This window comes from Euleptes europaea, chromosome 1 (genome assembly GCF_029931775.1).
Source record: "Euleptes europaea isolate rEulEur1 chromosome 1, rEulEur1.hap1, whole genome shotgun sequence".
NCBI lineage: Eukaryota > Metazoa > Chordata > Lepidosauria > Squamata > Sphaerodactylidae > Euleptes > Euleptes europaea.
Window position 1 is genome coordinate 38,912,837 of NC_079312.1, and position 23,004 is coordinate 38,935,840.

The 23,004-nt window shown below is 43.0% G+C and overlaps 1 protein-coding gene across 1 annotated transcript in view; it reads left to right on the top strand.

The window, feature by feature from the left end:
- Window positions 1-22,160, top strand: part of LOC130486039 (monocarboxylate transporter 2-like) — a 36,682-nt gene extending 14,522 nt beyond the window's left edge. The window contains exons 2-4 of the mRNA XM_056859212.1: window positions 4,468-4,611; window positions 10,307-11,161; window positions 21,991-22,160. Of these exons, the coding sequence (XP_056715190.1) occupies window positions 4,468-4,611; window positions 10,307-11,161; window positions 21,991-22,160 (1,169 nt within the window). The remainder of the gene's footprint in view (window positions 1-4,467; window positions 4,612-10,306; window positions 11,162-21,990) is intronic.
- Window positions 22,161-23,004: the final 844 nt, after the last annotated feature.

The window sequence follows — 23,004 nt, forward strand, 5'->3', positions numbered from 1 at the left end:
CATTTCCTTTCATCTTTGGTGAGGCAACAAATAAATCCACTGGACAGATTAGAAAATTCACTTTGAACACACGTGAACACATGAAGCTGCCTTATACAGAATCAGACCCGTGGTCCACCCAAGTCAGTATTGTCTACTCAGACTGACAGCAGCTCTCCAGGGTCTCAGGCAGGGGTCTTTCACATCACCTACTTGCATAGTCCCGTTTAACTGGAGATGCTGGGGAATGAACCTGTGACCTTCTGCATGCCAAGGAGAGGCTCTATCACTGAGTTGCCTTCTACTGAATCAGACCCTTGGTCCATCAAAGTCAGTACTGTCTACCCAGACCAGCAGCAGCTCTCCAGGGTCTCAGGTCTTTCACATCATCTCCTTGCCCAGTCCCTTTAACTGGAGATGCCGGGGAATGAACCTGGGACCTTCTGCATGCCAAGCAGATGCTCTACTACTGAGCCACAGCCTCTCTGCAAAATATGAAAATTGTGAGTTCTCAATACTTAGCGATGGTGCTCTGCATGCCTGAAGGTAACACAGGCAAGGCAGAGAGCTCAGAATCTCATTTAAACTGCTGCAAGCCACACAAAACATTCATGCATGCTTAGTTTGTTTGGCTGCACAAGTTCCACAAGGGCTGGAGATCACTGGGGCACAAACTAAGCATGTGTAACTATTTTGCACAGGGTTACAGTTACAACACAATTTGACCAGATCCCGAGGTTGTGCAAAGGGAAGATCTTTGCCTTGGCAGCCTCGAGTGTAAACTGGGCGTCAATTGATTATCCATTTGATGAATAACAAATAGTCACATATATTAGACTTTTGTTATATGACAAAGAATGCCATTTCTTTGAGCTTCAGAAATAGCTGACTTGGATAGGTTATTCTGAATCTGCAGCAAGGGCACACTGGGCCAATGAGAAAGCCCAAGTAAAAGGCAAGTTGAGTTACCTCTGCAAAAGTGGTTGGGCTTGGACCAGCCAATGGTGGTGATGGTGACAGGCAAACTGTTGCCCATCTCCCCTTGCGAGGTCTGGAGCACACTGCCAACATTATCGGGGCTCCACTTGGCTTGCTCCTGTCCACCAGTGGCCCTCCAGGACAGTGGTCCACTTAAGTTAAAGGGTCAGTGTGGTGTAGTGGTTAAGAGTGGTGGTTTGGAGCGGTGGACACTGATCTGGAGAACCGGGTTTGATTCCCCGCTCCTCCACATGAGCATCGGGCACTAATCTGGTGAACTGTTTCCCCCACTCCTACACACGAAGCCAGCTGGGTGACCTTGGGCAAGTTACAGCTCTGTTAGAGCTCTCTCAGCCCCACCTACCTCACAGGGTGTCTGTTGTGGGGAAGGAATGTTGTAGTTGGAAATGCACGGAAACGAGCGGGGAGAGCGAGGCGACCTCTGATGGCCAGAAACGGCGTGCATAATCAAAACAAAGACCTGAAGTCGGAGTGACGGTGAGGGAAACAGCCATGAATGAAAGGCATGCGTGATCTTGAGCCTAACTTGGTGCATCTTAGATGTTGGTAGGTGGGTCACACTTGTTCAAAGATGAAAGAAAGAACGGACCCGGTTTTATTATAGCTCTGTGCATTCCGGGGATGGGCTGTGGTGTAAACTGAGCCTAGCGTTCCATTCCAGCATAAGAAGAGGTTTTTGTTTCTCTTTACTTCCTCAACACTTTTCTCCAGTGTTGGAAGATTAATAAAATAAATAGAACCTGAAAGGTCATGGAGAGGAAGAAGCAGCGTAATTGGTTGTCTCGCTGACTTGACTGAGAGGAAAGTGTGCTGTTAGATCTCGTGCCCTGTTCTTGAAACCAGGTATTCCACCCTTTGTAGGCTTGGGTGCAGTGAGGAACCAGAGTAATTCCCCCTTTTACATCCATGAAAAGGACCCTGGCAATTGGCCATTCCACTCCATGCATCAGGCTAGTAATGACTGTTCTCAGGTGGCTTTTTTCCCGTTTTTGAAAGCCGCAGGCCGTATTGATAAAAACCTTCAGCAGCTGTTGACTAGACCTCAGAGGCTCCTTCCTCCGTTTTGAAGCTTTTTTTCAGGGGAAATCTGTCAACGCTTCTGCTGCTTCCTCCACAAGGTCAAGGCTGCTTTACGAGAGTGTGCCAGATCCTTGCCAGCTGTTTCCCCCACCTTCATTCTCACCTAGTCCTTTTAATTAAGGAGCAGAAATGTAAAGGCTTCCTCTCTCTTTAAAAACTCTTGTCACACAAGGAAGAGGAGATTAAGCACAGGTTAAAGTGAAGGACAGCCCAAAAGTTTGATGAAGTTGACTGAACTTCTGAACCTGAAAACTGATTGACAGCTTGGCTTGCAAATGCCTGGAGGGTGGGGGTGACCCATTCATGGGCCCATAAAATTGGACCACCTGTCCCAACATTCACCAAACTTCTCCGTCTAAGGAGAGTCTCTTGCAGTTATGCTGCAAATTTGGTCACTCTACCTCCAAAAATACCCCCACAGAATCTACACAGGTGTAGATTCAGGCTGGAAAGAGTAAGCAAGGAATTTCTTAGACAGGAATTACTGTCCCCCTCTTTTCCATGAGAAGGGCTGGCCAGCCTGAGCACGCCTGCCACACTCAGGGGTGCCAACCTCCAGGTAGTAGCTGGAGAGCTCCTGCTATTACAACTGATCTCCAGCCGATAGAGATCAGTTCACCGGGAGAAAATGGCCACTTTGGCCATTGGACTCTATGGCATGGAAGTCCCTCCCCTCCCCCAAACCCGCCCTCCTCAGGCTCTGTCCCCAAAATCTCCAGGTATTTCCCAAATACCTGGCAACCTTACTGAAGGGATATGGTAATGGTTATGAATGTATTGTAAGGTATCTTAAAGGTATGAACAGTAAGTATGTTCAGGATGAATAAGCATTTGAATTGGAGGAATCAGCATTGTGTATTTTCCACTTGTCCTCTTACGCTTGCTGCCTTAAACTAAAGATCAGGGGTGTCAAACATAAGGCCCGCGGGCCAGATCCAGCCCCTTGAGAGCTCTTATCTGGCCTGTGAGCCATCCCCCCACTCTCAATCTGGGCTGGCGAGGCATGGCCCGGCCCGACGTAGTAACATTTATGTCACATCCGACCCTTGTAGCAAATGAGTTTGACACCCCTGCTATCGATATTCCTACTATTAGATATTCTATTTTTTCACTGCATGCTATGTATTATATGTATTATTATGTATGTTTATTGTTTAAAATTGTGTAAACCTAAAGTGGAGTAATTTTTTTAAAAAAAGGAAGACTAAGCAAGGCTAACAAAGTTCGCTAATCTCTCCTGCCCTCTGCCTGCAATTCGAAAGGGCTGCGTCTATATGTTTGTGTGGTAGCTCTAGTGTCATCAGATTTTGCTGGTAAAACTTGCATCAGAGGATGATTTTATTTTTGCATGGTGCAAGGACGTACTGTGCAGTCCACTAAGATTCTCCAGAAAAGCCTGGGCATGGCTGTATGCGTTCCAGGTTTAACCCATTGATAACAATTGCTTCACAGATGCATGACTGAGAAGAGAAGGTAACATTTCCCGAATACAAGAAACAGGTGTAGGAAAGGCTTGCTTTGAAACATCAACTAACTGTGCGATTTGCTCCTCTTCCAGAATGTAGGTGGGCGGAGTCCAACTTACGGTGCATGTGACTTGCAGGGATCAAATACAATAAGCAAGCACACTGTGTCTCATTTTGTACTTGATACGTCTTTATGACTGGGAGACTTTGATCTGTGTACTTCAGTAGGCAAAGCAATTTTATATCTCCCCATTCAAGAGGGTTTCATAAACGAAATTCATTTATTATAAATGAAATTGGGTTGTTTTTTTTTGGATTCACGGAAGCCCAGAACTGAGGGAGAAACCCTGTGTGGTGTTTGTATAAGTGCATTTTAAATGTTACAAACATCATTTTTTTCTCAGTCATGAAGATTGTAATATTCATATGTATTTATGTTCTTGTATAATGGTAGAATTGTATTCAGAATTTTATATATTCAGACCACTGAAGAAGGTCTCACTGCTGAAATGCATTTGGTCTTAGCTTTGGTATTATTGTCTAGTTTGATTTTTTTTGTGTTGATTTATTTTTTTATGTTCATATTTATAAGATATATAGAGACTTCATTAGGGCTGTATATAAGTTGGTTGTTCATTTGGTCTGTATTAAATTCATTATATAATGTTCAATAGACCATTTGTATCAATGTAGCCCCATGTTTTAGGTGGATTCTTGACCTTGGGGTACTTAATTCTTCAAGAAAGTCCCATGTGGACCTGCTGTTACCACGTATGAGCCATTTGTTGGTGGTGTCCTAGATTCCATGCAGCCATGTTCCTTGCTGGCTGTTAAGCTTGAGAAAGCATTACTAAGTTCTCAACAATGTTTTAAAGTGCCAGAAGTATATTTCTTTCAGAAACATTTATCACAAGGATTCATTTCCCCCCCTCTTTCTCTTCAGGTCCCATTAGCAGTATTTTAGTGAACCGGTTTGGTAGCCGACCAGTGGTCATATTCGGCGGGCTACTATGTGGCATAGGAATGGTCTCAGCTGCCTTCTGCACAAGCATTTTTCAGCTGTACATTTGTGCTGGACTTATCACAGGTAATGGTAAAACCACTCTTTCTGCGCATTGCGGAAGATCTAACTCAGCAGATGCCTAGGGATGATTCTTTAGTTGCATGTAAAGGCTACCGGGTTTCTAGACCTCTGCCAGGGGCAAGATATCCCCCGCTTTGGGGGCCCTCCCGTGGTGCTGTTCAGATGACCGGCGGGCGGACTTAACTGTAGCAAACTGAGGCGTAGACTTATGTTGCCAGTGACACATTGACATCATTTCGGGCGCTCACCAGAAGTGACATCATCATGTTGCTGGCAGTGCATGGTGGTCTGGTATTTGGTCAAAAACCCTATGGTAAAAATGGCTTCTACCATAGTGTTTTTGTCTAAATACCATAGCGTTTTTGTCCAAATACCAGTAGCCCAAGAAAAGGGGGTAGGCTGCTTGGTTCAAAGAGGCTCGTGGAAGGGGGATTATGGTTTTCATTTGAGTCTATTACTGTTTGAATTGAATGTTTGTAAGATGCCTTGAGCCTGCACTAAGAAAGGCAGGTCATATATGGTTTAAACCACAGGTGTCAAACGTAAGGCCCAGGGGTTGGTTCCAACTCCTTGAGGGCTCTTATCTGGCCCGCGAGCCAGCCGAGGCAGCCACCTCCCCCAGTCCCGAGGTGTCAATTATCAAAGACTTTTAAATGAAAGAAAATACCGTAAGAGTGCTATTGTTTTAAGCATGTTTGTATTTTAAGTAAAAAAATAAAGTAAAAAATAATATTATTAATTGGGTTTGCCAGTATCTTCTATAAAGTTTGTATCTCCAGTACCTGGCATTACATTTTATGGTACACATGGCCTGGCCTAACCAAGCGACATTTATGTCATATCCAGCCCTCGTAACAAATGAGTTTGACACCCCTGGTTTAAACTTATAAATATATGGAACATCCTATTCAGTGTAGCTTCCACAGCAAGTTATGTCTAGGAGTCTGAGGGGCGGGGTCTTTTCTGTGGTGATGCTGCAGCATTGACTATCTGCCCCCAGAAGCCTTGCCAGCCAGCAACTCTCTATGGTTCTCAGCAGCTGGCTAAAACATTTTCATTCCGCCAAGCCATTTCACTCTTTAGTTTCTATTTTTAGCTCTGCAGCCTTTAATTGCTGGTTAATTGGCGTCTATCAGAGTTTACTTTCCTGTTCCTGACTTCTGCAGCTGTTTTATGAGTCGCAACTCATGTCTAATTGCTTTCATTATATTCTAGCAGATTGTTTTATGCAGCCAACAGCCTTGAGCTCTAATTTAGATGGAAACGTGTTATAGACATTTTAATAAGTAAACAACCGATTGTAAACAGAGACCATTATTTTTCATATGCTAGATGTGGGCTTACAGGACCAAGGAAGGGTTCCATGCTGGTGGTATCAACTACCCCAAAATGTAGCATACCAAAATGGCATTAAAGAACCCCAACATTTTTTATTATTAGAATGGACCATGGCAACCATTCCTTGATTAAAGTTGTGTCCCCCCCCATCACATGTGTGCCATCACCAGTTTTTCTAACTGAGCTGTGTGTACGTGAGAAGGGGGACACACAATCCTAAACAGTCTGGGACCATCCTATCTGCGGGACCATCTCTCCACTATGCCCCCAGAGATCATTGCGCTCAGCCTGTAACAACTTACTGATGGTCCCCAGTCCCTAAACTGTCCGGCTGTCATCGACCAGGGCCAGAGCCTTTTCAGCACTGGCTCCAGCCTGGTGGAACTCTGTATGAAATGAGACCTAGACCCTGCAGGACCTGGCTCAATTCGTCAGGGCCTGCAAGACTGAGATGTTCGGCCAGGCCTTCCTGCCTTCCCGCCTCTCCCTTCTCTTTCCCTGTCCCTTTCCCTGTATTCCCTCCGTTTCCTATTCCTTTTCTCTCCTCTTGTTCTTTGATATTCCCCCATTATTAGCAGGGGCGCTGCTTGAATTTTTTAATGTACTATTGGAAATGATTTTAAATTTTAATCTTACACGGTTTAATGTATTTATTTTAATTGTATTTTATTGGTTGTTAGTTGCCTTGAGCCCAACCTTGGTTGGGAAAGGCCCAATGGGAGTCTACTAAATAAATAAATTAATAATCATATATTACTATGCATGATTTATAGGCTCGTATGCTAGAAGCTGACAAATTTTATAATTTGATAGCTGTGAGGGTGGGAAATGTTTTAGCAAGGATAGGCAGAAGTGGAGTCAGCATGAGGACGGAAACTATCAGGGAGGACTAATGGGATGTTTTACAGTAAGAGTTGTTTGACAGTGGAATCAGCTGCCTCAGGAGGAGATGAGCTCCCCCTCTCTGGCAGTCTTCAAGCAGCAGCTGGACGAACACTTGTCAGGGATGCTCTAGGCTGATCCTGCATTGAGCAGGGGATTGGACTAGATGGCTGGGTAGACGAGTCTGTTGTGTTCCACAGTGTTTAAAATGCAAAATATAGTGTAGATCTTTATGTTCTCCTGTTTACATTTTACAACGTCACCTCTTCAAACATGGGCACACAACATTCACCATGAGCATCTAATGCCAGAGGTTAGGCACGTGCTTAGTGTTTTCCCAGATAAATAAATAGGATTTCATAGGTTCCTAGCTTTGGTTACATACACTGAGGCTCATGTAGTTTACAAATAAAAAGAAGCAGAAGAGGATACTGGTAACAAGGGGAAGTCATACCCACAGAGAGCTTAAGAAATATAAACTGCCTATTTTGTCTGTGATAGCTCCCAAAATAAGCCCTTCCCAGATTTCAGTACACTTTTTAATCCTGCTGTGTGTATAGGTCACAATTCTCTCCGCAGATGCCACGTTTACTGTATCATTAAGGGCAGCGTCGGTGACACTATTTTGTTTATTTGTGTTTTAGTTTACATTTTGATCCAGCCCTTTCCCTTCTGATGGAAATGAGAAGCAAAATATGTCAGTGTCATGCAACTTTCCAAGTAGCTTAAAACCTGCAGTCCCCCACCCCAACATAAATCTTTATTGTTTCTCTCAGTGCCGAGCAGGTTGTCTGCCTTAACCTTAAGATTATGGGGTCAGGTTCTCATGCAGCAATTGCAGCACCTCTGGCTTTCTCTACAACCCTGGGCTAAACTTGACCTTCCTGAAGTCCTCTTTTACCCCTTTGGATCACTTAGCTATGTTGCACAGAGGTTCCAGAATCACTATGGATGTTTGGATTTGGTGACGGTGAATTTCATGAAGCCACTGGGCAGAATTTCCGTACAGGCATGTTTTCACAGACGTCATTTGCAGTGTGCTTGTATGTGGGAACACACCTGCAGAGGTGCAGCTAGGCAAAGCATGTCAACAAATGGTAGACAAAAGAATGGCCTTGGAAAGTTATTAGTGTTGCTTTGTGCCATCAAGTCACATCTGGCTTATGGCGACCCTTGGTAGGGTTTTCCGGGCAAGAGAGTTCAGGGGTGGCTTGCCATTGCCTGCCTCCGTGCCATGAACCTGGCATTCCTTGGAGGTCTCCCAAATACTTGCCAGGGTCGACCTTGCTTAGCTTCTGAGATCTGACAAGATCAGGCTAGCCTGGAGAGCAGCTGCAAAAACTTGGGCAGGTGAGACAAACATGCAGTTGTTAACTAATAGTGGCAGAACCAGAATGTCATGGTTAGCTGGGTAACACTGCTATCCAATCAAATTTCTAGATAACCCGTTAACATTTATAGTGAATGCATTCTTCTTTAAATTAGCGCTCTGCCCCTGCATCTACATGCGTTTGACAAAGCTGGTTCACAAAAGGTTCACAGATTCATGAATCACATAGCCACAAAACTTTCTTATTATTTTGGCTGCACCAGACTAACCCTATACAAACAAAGGCATCCTCATGACTATTGCCTGTCTGTTTTTTTGGGGGAAGCACAGCTGGAAGAGTTTTTGTAGTTTTGATTATTAAAAGAGGTAAAACCACAAGTCAGAATAGATGTTTCTTTGCTTTAAAATGAGATTCAGAATTTGATTATTCAACAGGGAGTTTTGATGATGATTTGCCAGTGATTTCATCAGGGAAAGAGGATATCCCCTGAGTACTACAGCTGCAGGTCTCTCAATCAAAAGAGCTGTAACTCTAGAGAAACTCAGAAGTGTATAAATCTTACACAAGATGAAGAAATGTCTGGTTAAATCTAGACTAGGTGTGAAAGCAAAGATTTCACTTGAGCCATAGATAATTTATGAGAGCTAGGATGTGTAGTGGATTGAATGTTAGACTTGAACCAGGGTTTTACCATTCACTGCCAAGCAGAATCATACCCTTCTGAATCTGTTGGAGTCATTGGGCTTAGAAGAGTGTAACTGTGGACATAGGGGACGCTGTTGCTTAATCACTAGGTAATTATCCCATCTTTACATGGAGGCATACAGCCAATCAGAGGACTAACTCATACATTCTGATTCTGTCCGTGTTAGCCTGTTAAATCACTCTGATGGGTTTTAATGAGTCCTGCTTCCTGGGAATAATGCAGAGGATTTGCAGCATAAGAGAAGCAGGTACCAAACAGAGATAGATGGCTGTGTGCCAAAAGCAAAGTAAAATCTAAGTTCTATGGTTATCCCAAGGATACTCAGGAATGGCACTTAGAATAAGTTAAGAAGGGGAGAGCCTCATGAACACATGCATTTGGCTTATACTTGGTCATCAAAGTCAGTATTGTCTACTCAGACTGGCAGCGGCTCTCCAGTGTCTCAGGTGAAGGTCTTTCACATCACCGACTGCCAGATCCTTTAACTGGAGATGCTGAGGAGTAAACCTGGGACCTTCTGCATGCAAAGCAGATGCTTTACCACTGAGTCACAGCCCCTTCCCATAATGGCCTCTGAGCTGTTATGCACAGTACATGGCGACAAAGCTGAGTTTGACACTTGGGCAAATTTACATGTGATGGACAAATCTGCCATTATTATTTTAATTTTGTTAAAGAATAGGTAGGGGTGCCAACTGTGATTTGAGAAATTCCTAGGGATTTGAGGATGGTGCCCAAAAAGGGGATGTGATATTGCTCAAGGAATTCCATTTCTTCTAGACTCCAAATTTTACCATGGAGTCTGCCCTCCAAAGGTCCAGTTTCCTCCAGGAGAATTGATCTGTGTAGACTGGAGATCAGTAGTGATTCCAGGAGAACTATAGCCCCCACCTTGAAGTTGGTAACTATGGTTGTCAGGTTCAGGTTGGGAAATACCTGGAGATTTGGGGGGCAGAGCCTGAGAAAGGGGAGGTTTGAGGAGGGGAGGGACTTCAGTGGGGTATAATGCCATAGAGTCCACCTTCCAAAGCACCCATTTTCTCCTGGCAAATTGATCTTGATCTTCTGGAGATCAGTTGTAATAGCGGGAGATCTCCAGCCACCACCTGGAGGCTGGCAACCCTACTAACTAGTTTTAGATCTGCTTAGTTTCAACAAGAGACCATACCCTGGGGCTCATTAATTGCCTCATTCACACTTGATGTCTTTTCAGGTGTAAACTTAACAAACCTAAGATAGACACATTAAAAAAAAACATAATTCATGAAACAACCCCAAGATGCTGAATTTTGAATCTGTACAGATAAATGGAGTTTTGGTGTCAAGATGCTGCATTACTCATTTCTTATCTCATTTGCACTTTAACACAACATCATCACAGTCCGGTTAACCCCTTTTTGCCTTCTGAATTAACAATCTCCTTATTTTCTCTCTTCTATAGGGCTTGGCCTGGCCCTTAACCTCCAGCCTTCCGTGATCATCATTGGAAAGTACTTTCTGAAAAGACGACCAATCGCCAATGGCCTTGCCATGGCAGGAAGCCCTGTCATGCTGTGTACACTGGCCCCCATGAACCAGCTCCTTTTTGAACACTTTGGCTGGAGGGGGAGCTTTTTTATTCTCGGGGCAATTCTGCTGAACTGCTGTGTGGCTGGAGCTCTCTTCAGGCCCATTGGAGCAGCAACAGGCCCTGCTAAGGGCCCAAAAGAGAGGCTGGCTGTAGAGACTCTAGAAGAACAGCTGGAAATAGGAACAGCTGAACCACCTGGGCTCAGCACTGAAGAAAGGGAGGACAGAGACTGTTGTGAAAACTTTAACAAGTACCTTGATTTATCCCTTTTCAAGCACAGGGGCTTCCTGATATACCTGGTAGGAAATGTGCTCATGTTTCTGGGCTTTTTTGCCCCAATTGTCTTTTTGGCTCCTTATGCGAAGCACCTTGAAATTGATGAATATTCTGCAGCTTTCCTCCTGTCTATTCTTGCCATTGTTGATATGGTAGCCAGACCGGTTACCGGACTCCTTGCTAACAGCAGATGGGTGAGGCCGAAGGTTCAGTATTTTTTCAGCTGCTCCATTATGTTTAATGGCGTCTGCCATCTCCTGTGCCCTTTAGCAACAAGCTACTCAGGCCTAGTAGTATATTCAGTCTTTTTCGGCTTGGCTTTCGGTATGGTTTGTGCAATGCTGTTTGAAACTCTCATGGATCTGGTTGGCGCCAGCCGATTCACAAGTGCCGTTGGACTGGTCACCATAGTGGAATGTTGTACCATACTGCTCGGACCACCTATTGGAGGTAAGAATATTTCTGCCTTTCTACTCATGGGTCTGCGAATACGTCTGGCCAGTCTCCAGATGGTGGCTGGAGATCTCCTGGGATTACAACAGCTCTCCAGGCAACAGAGATCAGTTCCCCTGGAGAAAATGGCCACTTTGGAAGGTGGACTCTATGGCATTATATCCCATTGAAGTCCCTCCCCTCCCCAAACCCTGCCCTCCTGAGGCTCCACCCCCAAATCTCCAGCTGTTTCCCAATACAGAGGTGGCAACCCTACTGGCGGTAGATTTTTTGGTAAAGATGCGTCTCACTGAGGTTTCTAAATAGCAGTTATGATAAATTTTCCAAGAGCTGCACTTCCCAGAGCAAAGCAGAAAAAGAATGTCAGCCCAGGAACCTTGTAGAATTCCGAATCTTACTGAATTCTTTGTTTATTTTCTTGATTGTAATTAAAATGAATCTTACAGAACCTGAAGTGTGAGATCAAATTAGAGCTCTGTTTCCAAATCGGTTCGGTTGAACTTTGCTACATTTGAGATGCTAGGTTGCCCAATTTTAAGTATTGCAAACTGGAATACCCCTTGCCTGCTAGTTGGTGGTTACCTAATTTAGAATCTAGGGCGTATGGTTTTTGTTTTTGTTTTTTTTGCTGAACTTTACTCTGTTACTAGAAAAACAATTTAATGATGAGGGAGCAAAAAGTGCTTTTTTCCAACTTCAAGATTTCAGGATTTAGTTCCTTTCCTGGACTCAGCAGGCCTAGCATGGCGATCTGTGAAACAATGACCTAAAGTCTAGACTAGCTGCCACTGAAGACATTTCAAAAACTTCAGCTAGTGCAGAATGCGGCAGCACGTTTGCTATCTGGAGTGAGTTTTTGTGCACATGTTATGCTTGTCTGGAGATCATTACACTGGTTGCCTATCTGTTGCCAAGGTCAATTTAAGGCACTGTTTCTTATGTTCAATGCCCTTCATAGCCTAAGACCCACATAAACAACTACGTCTTCCAGTATATAGATTTTACTGCATCTTCCAGTATATAGATTTTACTGATATATGGGTTTTTACTAGAGTCCATTTCTGCTTCCTTTAATTCTTCTGTTTGTGTGTCTTCAACCATCAGCAGACGCCCAGAGCCAACATGGTGTAGTGGTTAGGAGGGGTGGACTCTAATCTGGAGAACTGAGTTTCATTCCACACTCCTCCACATGAGTGGCGGACTTAATCTGGTGAACCGGGTTGGTTTCCCCACTCCTACACGTGAGGCCAGCTGGGTGACCTTGGGGTAGTCACAGTTCTTGTCGAGCTGTCTCAGCCTCACCTTCCTCACAAGGTGTCTGTTGTGGGGAGAGGAGACTGCGAGCTGGTTTGGTTCTCCTTAAAAGGTAGAGAAAACTGGCTTTTAAATTTATTGTTACTGTAGCAATAGAATTTATAATTTAGAGACATACCCTTGTAATGAACAGTGTTGGGGAACTGGTAGCTTGAGGACCCCCTAAGATCACACGACCTTTGTTCTAGAACAATTTGCAGTATGATATGTTTTGATTTCTCTTCATATTAAAGTTCTTTTTAGCCATTTCTCATTCTGTTAAAGCTTCATTGGCGGATCCAGAAATATTACACTTGCCACCCCCACCCATCTGAAAATGTGGGTTGAAGAACACTAGTTTCTGTTGTCAGTTAGATAGGAAACTTCATAGGCTTCTCTTTAGTATGTTGTTCTAAATAAATACGAAACCTTCTCAGGGGGAAAGGGGAAGGAAGCTGCCGCAGGTACTGGAATCCGCACATGTTTTCTGTTGTATAATCCCTGTTTTTTGTTCTTCAGAGATATAACTGCTCAATCAAAAGCTCATTATCTTCAAAGAACAGAAAAAGCCCTCTGATAGCAAAATCTGCTCTCTACAAGACAGCTCCACAGGAGTTCTGCAAGTACAACAGAACTTTTGAAAGGGGAAATTAGATGTAATATTCATTTAGCTTTCAGAATAAAAGCCCTTTAACTATTCAGAGGTTCAAATGCCACAGTGAGAAGAGGTTTAATTCAGATTATAGTTCAAGCTGAAGCAACACTCCTTTAGATGTTGTCGTTCCCATTCTGTTCTGTAGCTACCCTTTGTATAGCATGTTGCCAGAGAATTTGCTAACTCTTGAATTCTGAAACAGTGGGTTGGTTCTCCCAGCAGTATGCAAGGTTGTTGTAGTTAGGCTGTGCAGTTTTTGGTAGCGCAGTCAAAAACAGATAGGACATATGCAATCTGGATAACATTTGCTGGTGTTATTTAGCCATATCATACCAATAAATGTTAGTATTTATGTTTTCTCCCTATTGGGGGTTCATAATTACTTGAAGTCCGAGTACTATTCAGTTTTAGTAACTCTTCCATGACTTAAGGAAGCTCTTATGGCTATTCTTTTCATGATGCATCTTGAAACGAGTTCTGGGGACAGAACGCTACATCAAATTAGGTTGAGATGGAAGTGGTGGGGAACAAGATTGCAGACCAAATTGCAGATGATTGTGCTTCTTGGTAAGTGTTTGACAACGTTCTACAGTACTGTCGATGCCCTCGAGAAAAGCAGGCCTGGCCTCAGTCTGGGATTACTTGTGTTTGTTAAGTGCCATCAGATCACTTCCGAATCATGGCGACCCTATAAATTAATGACCTCCAAAATCTTAAATCCTTCCACAGTTATTGAATGGTAGATGTGTCTTCCTTTTCTCTCCCAGTTCTGAAATAAATGAATCAATGATTTATTATGGTATAAGACCATTTTGCTCTGAAATAAAAGGATTACTGCAGTTATATAAGTTAATAACCAAACATGGCAGGTTCAGAACTACAATGTACTGAATTGGTGTTATCTCTGTCACTGTCCAGGTTTGCTGTTAAACCCTAGGGCTGGGATTTACGAACCAGCAAAACAGCTTCACTTGGAGTTAATTTGATTTATCACCATTGAGTATCCTGGAACACAAATGGCTTCAGACCAAATACTCCTTTCTAGCTGGTTAGTGGGTTGGGTGATACAGCCATTAAAATGCAGCTGTTTGTCGGGCAATAATGTGGCTAATCCCAAGTCAGTGAAAGTCACCAGGAGAAGGTAAATGAACCAAACATATAGAATTCCATAGGATTTGTAAAAATGCAAGCCAGCATTTTATTGCTCAACCCCTCTTACTTTCTTTCCTTTTTGACACCACCTATAAAAAGAACACCTGCCCATTACCTTCCTGTTGTGATGATTCTTTATTTTTTTCAGAACACGATAGATAGATAGATAGATAGATAGATAGATAGATAGATAGATATTATTTATTATTATTATTATTTATTACATTACATTTCTACCCTGTCCTCCCCAACCCGAAGGTCGAGCTCAGAGCAGCTTACACAATCTAAAACACAATAAAACAATAACCCATTAAAATAGTTTAAAATACAATTTAAAATAGCCCAATAATGCCCCTCAATGGCGCCAAAACTCCAGAGACAGAAATTTGAAGGTAATAAAATTAATCTAACCACACCCTAAGGTGGTATAGAAGGGGTGGTGCTCAGCAGCGGGGAAAGTGGGGGAAAGGACTAGGGAGGCCAGTAATTATAATGAGAACCGTCGCTGGCCTCAACCATAAGCCTGGCGGAATAGCTCCGTCTTGCAGGCCCTGCGGAACGCCTGAAGGTCCCGCAGGGCCCTGATCTCACCAGGGAGGCTATTCCACCAGGTGGGCCAGGGCCGAAAAAGACCTGGCCCTGGTCGAGGCCAGCCGGATACTCCTTGGGCCAGGGATCACCAGCAAGTTGGTATTACATGAACGTAAGCTTCTTCTGGGGAACATACCAGGAGAGGCGGTCCCATAGATACGATGGTCCCAGACCATGTAAGATAGATAGATACAGCTATATAATTTTCAGAACAAACACACACACACATTTTAGCCAAGCAGTCATTTCCCAAGTTTATACCATTTTGTGAAGCAGATGTGGCTGATTGCAAAAGATTGGTAATGAGGCCAGAAAGTGCTGTGTAATAGTTTGCGGTACGAGCTCTGCAGCATCCCTTCCTCCATTTTAATAAACAGTAAATTGATTGGTTCTTTGGCATTTAATAACCCACGACTGGGTTTTCCTTTTAATGAACTAAGTAAATTGTTAATGGTTTATGTTTTATGACTTTGCCTTATTCTCAAAGGGGGAAACGGCGAGGCTCTTCTGCCGTCGAATTTCCCAATATTCCCCTCATTAAAACTCTCAGTGAAATGTATTTTGCAGACCTCCGGGTCATCTTGATTAGCCGAAAGTGAGAATTGCGGTAATTAGCCTCTGGTTGATGTTCCATTAATAGGGCTGTATAAAAATCACGGATGTAGACGAGGTTGCTCTAGGAACAACAACAGTATTTTTCAGCCGGAGCGCATGAAATGATATCATCCCCCCACCCCCAAGTGCAACCCGCTTTCCCCTCTTCGTATAAAGTTTCTAGTTTATACAAGTAGACATTGGGATAATTAATCACCACACATCCAATAGATTGTCACTGAGGAGGTCATTAGAGGCACTACATCTTGAGCGGAAGAAAATAGTTCTAAAAAGCCAGGCAACACCTCAGAGACATGTTAATTGGAAGGTGGTTGTGCATACAGAGCAAACAAAAAAATGCCCAAACACTGCCTTGATTTCAGCCTAGGAGTTTCAGATTTACCATGACTCCTGTTTGCCTTTATATTTAAAGAATAGCTGCCTTCTCAAGTCCAGTTCATATGATTTTGCTCCGATACATGAGTGACCTAGGCTGAGAGCCTTGCTGAGCAACGTTATCTTATACTGGACTGAAACCCCTGCCTTTCTTTCTTTCTTTCTTTCTTTCTTTCTTTCTTTCTTTCTTTCTTTCTTTCTTTCTTTCTTTCTTTCTTTCTTTCTTTCTTTCTTTCTTTCTTTCTTCCTTCCTTCCTTCCTTCCTTCCTTCCTTCCTTCCTTCCTTCCTTCCTTCCTTCCTTCCTTCCTTCCTTCCTTCCTTCCTTCCTTCCTTCCTTCCTTCCTTCCTTCCTTCCTTTCTCTCTCTCTCTCTCTCTTTGTGTGTGTGTGTGTGTTAAGTGCCATCAAGTCGCTTCCGACTCATGGCGACCCTATGAATGAAAGTCCTCCAAAATGTCCTATCTTTGACAGCCTTTCTCAGATCTTGCAAATTGAGCTTTTCTCTACCCACTGAGTAACACCTGCTTGTAGATCCAGCTTTTCCAAGTGATTCTGTAAAGGTGAAAATGGGGAAAGAAAACATCAGAAATTGTCATTCTTGTAGCATTTCCAGAGCCAATGTAAGAACATAAGCCTACAGTCCTTACTCTAGTTTTGCTCCAGAGAACCTTTATGGAGAATAAATTTCAGCTTGCTATTTTGAAACAACATAGTCATTGTACCATTTGAGGATGTGAATTTGTGACTGCAAACCATTAATTTGGAAGAGACACTGAACGATAATCAAGATTTTTTTAGTCGCACTGGTGAAACATGTTTTCCTTTCCTGATTTTAATAGGTATACTAGTTAAGGTCTGAAACCTATAACTCCAGGCTCACAGCAGCTTTCTTTTGCAGTTGTTCATGGTAGGCTAGACGTTAGTCAATTAACAGGCCGATTGATTAAAATCCACTTGTAGCCAGTGTGGTGTAGGGATTAGAATGTGGGACTAGGGTTTGGGACGCCCAAGTTTAAACCACTGCTCTGCCATGGAACCTCATTGGTTGGGCCAGCCGCACACTCTCAGGCCATTTATGCAGGGTCAGTTTTGATGCTCGCTCAAAGCTGTTTTTTTAGATGCCTATTCATGTTCCTGAAGCAAAAAGAGAAATTCCACCCCCTACTCGCCCGCTCCTTCGTTCCTCCGTTTGCATAGCCATTAGCAATAGCCGTTTCAATAGCTAACGTGCAGCTGTGATTTTGCATGCTTCCTTGAGGGGATTCTTTGCTGCGGGGTCGGAGCAAACCAAAAGGTCGCCTTAAAGGGGCTCTTAAGAAATGCAAAGCAGGTATGCACCAGCTTCGCAGTGATGGCTGAAATGACGCTTCAGTGTGAAAAACTAAAAAAATAAATATGCGGGGCACTTCAGCTTGGAACCCTGGAACGTGCTGCTAATTACCAAGCATAAATGGCCTCAGCCTAACCTACCTCATAATATGGTTGTGAGGATAAAATGGAGGAGAGGAAAACAATATAAGCCGCTTTGTGTCCCCATTGGCAGAGGGTATAAGTGAAGTAAGTACTTTATCAAACAGGAAAATTTTTAAAAGCAAAATTAAAGTTATTTTTAACACAAGAAACTGTCGGAATCATATGTATGCTTTTGTTTTGGTCACATGCAAATTTATGTAGATTAAATCAAGCATTTGATTGACCAAAACACAGATTAATTGACTGACAGTACAATCCTTCACAGAGTTACACCCCTCTAAGCCTGTTGATTGAGGATTGCACTCTAGGAATCACGTAGTTCCATGACTGAATTTACAGATGTGTTAAAATTTTTTTCCAGATGTGCTTTAAAAAGCATCCTAACATGAATCAGATCCATGGTACTGGGGGAAGAGGGGGATAAACACTTTCGTCTAGCACTTTTGTCTGTTTTAAGCCCTAGGAGAGGAAAATATCGGTAATCATGACTACCCATGAGTCTTTCTTCTTCTCCATACCGGTGCTTATTGCAGCTGAGGGAGGCATTTTTGATCAGACAGACAGCACAGGGAGGAAGGGTTAGGTCCCCTTTCTTCAGCACTGTGACTCTGATCTGGATCAGACCTCTTTGTGGTTGCTTTTTGTGGACAAAAAATGGGCTGAATCCAGAGGTCATTTTCCACCAGTGAAAGGGCAGAACTTTTGCAGATCTTTGGTTCTTGTAGGTTATCCGGGCTGTGTAACCGTGGTCTTGGAATTTTCTTTCCTGACGTTTCGCCAGCAACTGTGGCAGGCATCTTCAGAGTAGTAACACTGAAGGACAGTGTCTCTCAGTGTCAAGGGTGTAGAAAGAGTAATATATAGTCAGAAAGGGGTTGGGTTTGAGCTGAGTATTGTCCTGCAAAAGTATTGTCCTGTAAGTATCAAGATAATGTGCTAATGAGGATATGGTATGTTAATATGGAACCATTGTATCCTGAAGTGATCTGTTAATGTGTGTAATCCAAAACTAATCTGTATGGCTATTGTTGAATGTTGTCTTTGTCTGGAGGTTTTTCAGGGCAGGAAGCCAAGCCTTATTCATTCTTAAACTCTCCTCTTTTCTGTTAAAGTTGTGCTGATGTTTGTGAATTTCAATGGCTTCTCTGTGCAATCTGACAAAATAGTTGGTAGAACTGTCCAGTCTTTCAGTGTCTTGGAATAAGACCCTGTGTCCTGTTTGTGTCAGTCCATGTTCAGCCACTGCTGATTTCTCAGGTTGGCCAAGTCTGCAGTATCTTTCATGTTCTTTTATCCTTGTTTGTATGCTGCGTTTTGTGGTCCCGATGTAAACTTCTCCACAGCTGCAAGGTATACGATATACTCCTGCAGAGGTGAGGGGGTCTCTTTTGTCTTTTGCTGATCGTAGCATTTGTTGTATTTTCTTGGTGGGTTTAAACACTGTTTGTAGGTTATGTTTTTTCAAAAGTTTCTCCATCCTATCAGTGACTCCTTTAATAAATGGCAAGAATACCTTTCCTATGGGAGACTGTTTTTCTTGAGTTTTCTGATTTTTGTTTGGTTCAATGGCCCTTCTGATTTCATTCTTGGAGTAGCCGTTTGCTAGCAGTGCGTGATTTAGATGGTTAGTTTCTTCCTTGAGAAACTGTGGTTCACAGATCCGTCTTGCACGGTCCATTAATGTTTTGATTATTCCTCTTTTCTGTCGGGGGTGGTGGTTGGAGTTTTTGTGTAAGTAGCGATCTGTGTGAGTTGGTTTCCGGTAGACCTTGTGACCTAACTGAAGGTTTGATTTACGGATGACAAGGGTATCAAGAAATGGGAGTTTACCCTCAATTTCCTTTTCCATGGTAAACTGAATGTTTGGATGGATATTATTAAGATGATTTAGAAAGTCCATTAATTTTTCTTCACCATGGCTCCAAATGGTAAATGTATCATCTACGAACCTGAACCAGACTGTAGGTTTGTAAGGTGCTGATTCTAATGCTGTCTTTTCAAAATATTCCATGTAAAAGTTTGCTATTACTGGACTGAGTGGACTTCCCATAGCTACTCCATCAATCTGTTCATAAAATTCTTGATCCCATAGGAAATAACTTGTTGTCAAACAATGGTGAAATAAGGCTGTTATATCTTCTGGAAAAATCTGGTTAATCAATGAGATTGTGTCTTTAACTGGAACCTTGGTAAAGAGGGATACAACATCAAAACTGATTAATATATCCTTTGGATTGAGTCTTAACGGACTGATTTTGTTGATGAAGTGAGTTGAATCTTTGATGTAAGAAGTGGTTTTTCCAATGTGGTCCTGTAGGAGGGTGGTCAAATATTTAGCTAATTCATATGTTGGGGAACCAATGGCACTCACGATGGGTCGGAGTGGAACGGAATCCTTATGAATTTTAGGTAGTCCATATAATCGTGGTGGTTGTGCTTCAGTCTTGCATAGTTTTCTGTGTGTGTCGGGATGAAGAGTGGAATTCTTGATCAGAATGCTAGTTTTCCTGGTAATTTTGCAAGTTGGATCTCGTTTTAGTTTTTTGTATGTGGCAGGGTCCAGAAGTTCCTCAATCTTCTTTTTGTATTCTTCTGTTTTCATGATCACTGTGGCATTGCCTTTGTCAGCTGGTAGAATAATGATTTCTGGATCTGCATTGAGGGTCTTGATGGCGTTTCTCTCCTTGCGTGTTATATTGCTAGCAGGGGGCTTTGCTTTTCGTAGAATTCTTGCTGTCTCTCCTCTTATTTCCTCAGCATCTTCTTCAGGTAGATTACGAATGGCAGATTCTACATTTGCAATGATGTCTTCCACTGGAATTTGGGTGGGAGTGACTGCAAAGTTTCCTCCCTTAGCTAAGATGGAAGTTTCTTCAGGTGAGAGTTGTCGGTCTGTCAGATTGAAGATAATCTGTTTGTTGTCAAGTTTTGGACTGTTCTGTCTTCTTTCCTGTAATTTGTTAAACTTTTGCTTCTGTCTGGAAGTATGGCTGGTTAACCCCTGTTCCATTTTTCTGTAGGTGAGATTATCAATCTTGTCCCAATCATGGCTTCTCATTTTGTGGCTAGTATTGATATGTAAGGAAAACAACTCCTTGTCTGTGGCAGCAAGTTCTCTGCGGGTAGTGTGAATTCTCTCTCGTAAGAGAGCCCGTTCTAGATGGTCATAAATGCGGTTAGCTCGGGAAGTTTTAAAGATTCTTTTACTTGTGAGAAAAGATGGAATGGTTCCAGTGTCTCTGCATCGCAGTAGAAAAGTTAAAGAACAAAGTAGATGTGCTTTCTTGTTCCGAAGTGTTTCCAATCTCCGGGTCTGTTGAAATATTTCCTCCCCGTAGAGGCGTTCAAAATATTGTCGAAGGCTTTCACGGTCAGAGTTCATTGGTTCTTGTAGGTTATCCGGGCTGTGTAACCGTGGTCTTGGAATTTTCTTTCCTGACGTTTCGCCAGCAACTGTGGCAGGCATCTTCAGAGTAGTAACACTGAAGGACAGTGTCTCTCAGTGTCAAGGGTGTAGAAAGAGTAATATATAGTCAGAAAGGGGTTGGGTTTGAGCTGAGTATTGTCCTGCAAAAGTATTGTCCTGTAAGTATCAAGATAATGTGCTAATGAGGATATGGTATGTTAATATGGAACCATTGTATCCTGAAGTGATCTGTTAATGTGTGTAATCCAAAACTAATCTGTATGGCTATTGTTGAATGTTGTCTTTGTCTGGAGGTTTTTCAGGGCAGGAAGCCAAGCCTTATTCATTCTTAAACTCTCCTCTTTTCTGTTAAAGTTGTGCTGATGTTTGTGAATTTCAATGGCTTCTCTGTGCAATCTGACAAAATAGTTGGTAGAACTGTCCAGTCTTTCAGTGTCTTGGAATAAGACCCTGTGTCCTGTTTGTGTCAGTCCATGTTCAGCCACTGCTGATTTCTCAGGTTGGCCAAGTCTGCAGTATCTTTCATGTTCTTTTATCCTTGTTTGTATGCTGCCCTGAAAAACCTCCAGACAAAGACAACATTCAACAATAGCCATACAGATTAGTTTTGGATTACACACATTAACAGATCACTTCAGGATACAATGGTTCCATATTAACATACCATATCCTCATTAGCACATTATCTTGATACTTACAGGACAATACTTTTGCAGGACAATACTCAGCTCAAACCCAACCCCTTTCTGACTATATATTACTCTTTCTACACCCTTGACACTGAGAGACACTGTCCTTCAGTGTTACTACTCTGAAGATGCCTGCCACAGTTGCTGGCGAAACGTCAGGAAAGAAAATTCCAAGACCACGGTTACACAGCCCGGATAACCTACAAGAACCAATGAACTCTGACCGTGAAAGCCTTCGACAATATTTTGCAGATCTCTTCCCCACCTGATTGCAGACTCCTACTTCACCCCATGTGCTCTTCTTGGGGGGTCTTCTGTGCCCCAAGGGACCCTATTCCGTGGGATTCGGTGGGCTGCGGCAGGAGTGGGAGAAACAGGAAGTTTCCATTCTGCTTGCAGAAGTGCCTTCTGTTTATCAAAAAAGGACCTTGTTTCAAGTTCTAGTTGCAAAACTCTTGCATAATGTGCACTGTGGTTCTAAGATTTCTTTAGTCATGTGTCAGACCTCTAACATAACACTGCTTCTAAGTGACTTTTTCTCTTTCTCCATTCATAGGAACCCTTATTGATACTTTTGGGGACTACAAATACATGTTCATTAAATGCGGCATAGTGATGGTCTTGGCTGGGTTGTTCCTATTCATCATGAATTACTACAATTACAGGATGCTTGCAAAAGAGGAAAAAAGGAAAAAAATTGACGTGGCAAAGAAGGACCGAGAGTAAGGAGGGCAATGCCCAGAACAAAGAACTGATACAGGATGGCCCTGAAAGAGTCCCTCTAAGATGTGAAAAGGCCTAAAGAAAAAATGCCAACCACACAAACGAGTCCTACGCCTGTTTTATGAGCCTCTGACTGGGAAATGGCTCTTTGTGTGTTTGTTTCTTAAAGTGACCACGAGTGAATCACATGAAATTCCTGTTCTGCCTTAATACACTATTTTTTACTCTGTATTTGGTCTAAAAGCCTAGAAGGAAATAACAAGCCTAGATCTGTGTGAGTCCCTGGGAAGTATTATGTTGTGCTCATTTCTACACCACTGCAGATCAGTATAAATTGGCTTCTATAAGTTTTTGTCACTGCTGAGTACGACGGAGACTTTTTTCCTTGTTCAAACTAGTCCCAGCCCTGAGATACTTTTAAAGTCATGGCAAAAAAGAAGGGAAATCACCACAACTTCCTTAGAGAAGGCCCATGTTGGAGCTTATGCTCTCAGTTCAATATTTTGGCACATGCATGAAAGAACAGGGACATTATTTGGGGTAGGAAAGAGCTGATGTGTTATGCGTGTACCAAAGTGGCTCCTTCTCCGCTGTGTGGACAAGCAGGGTGCACAGCATCTGGACATCCTGTGGCAATCTGATGCATTGAGTGAGGTTATAACATGCACATATCAGCATACGCTGGGATGGAGCAGCTACTGGGACCCAGGGCTTCTGGTGGGGCTCATTGCTGCCAACCTCTGGTCCGGGTTCGATTCCCCACTCCTCCACATGAAGCCTGCCCTTGGGCTGGTCAGGGTTCTCTCAGGACTCTCTCAGCCCCACCTACCTCTCAAGGTGCCTGTTG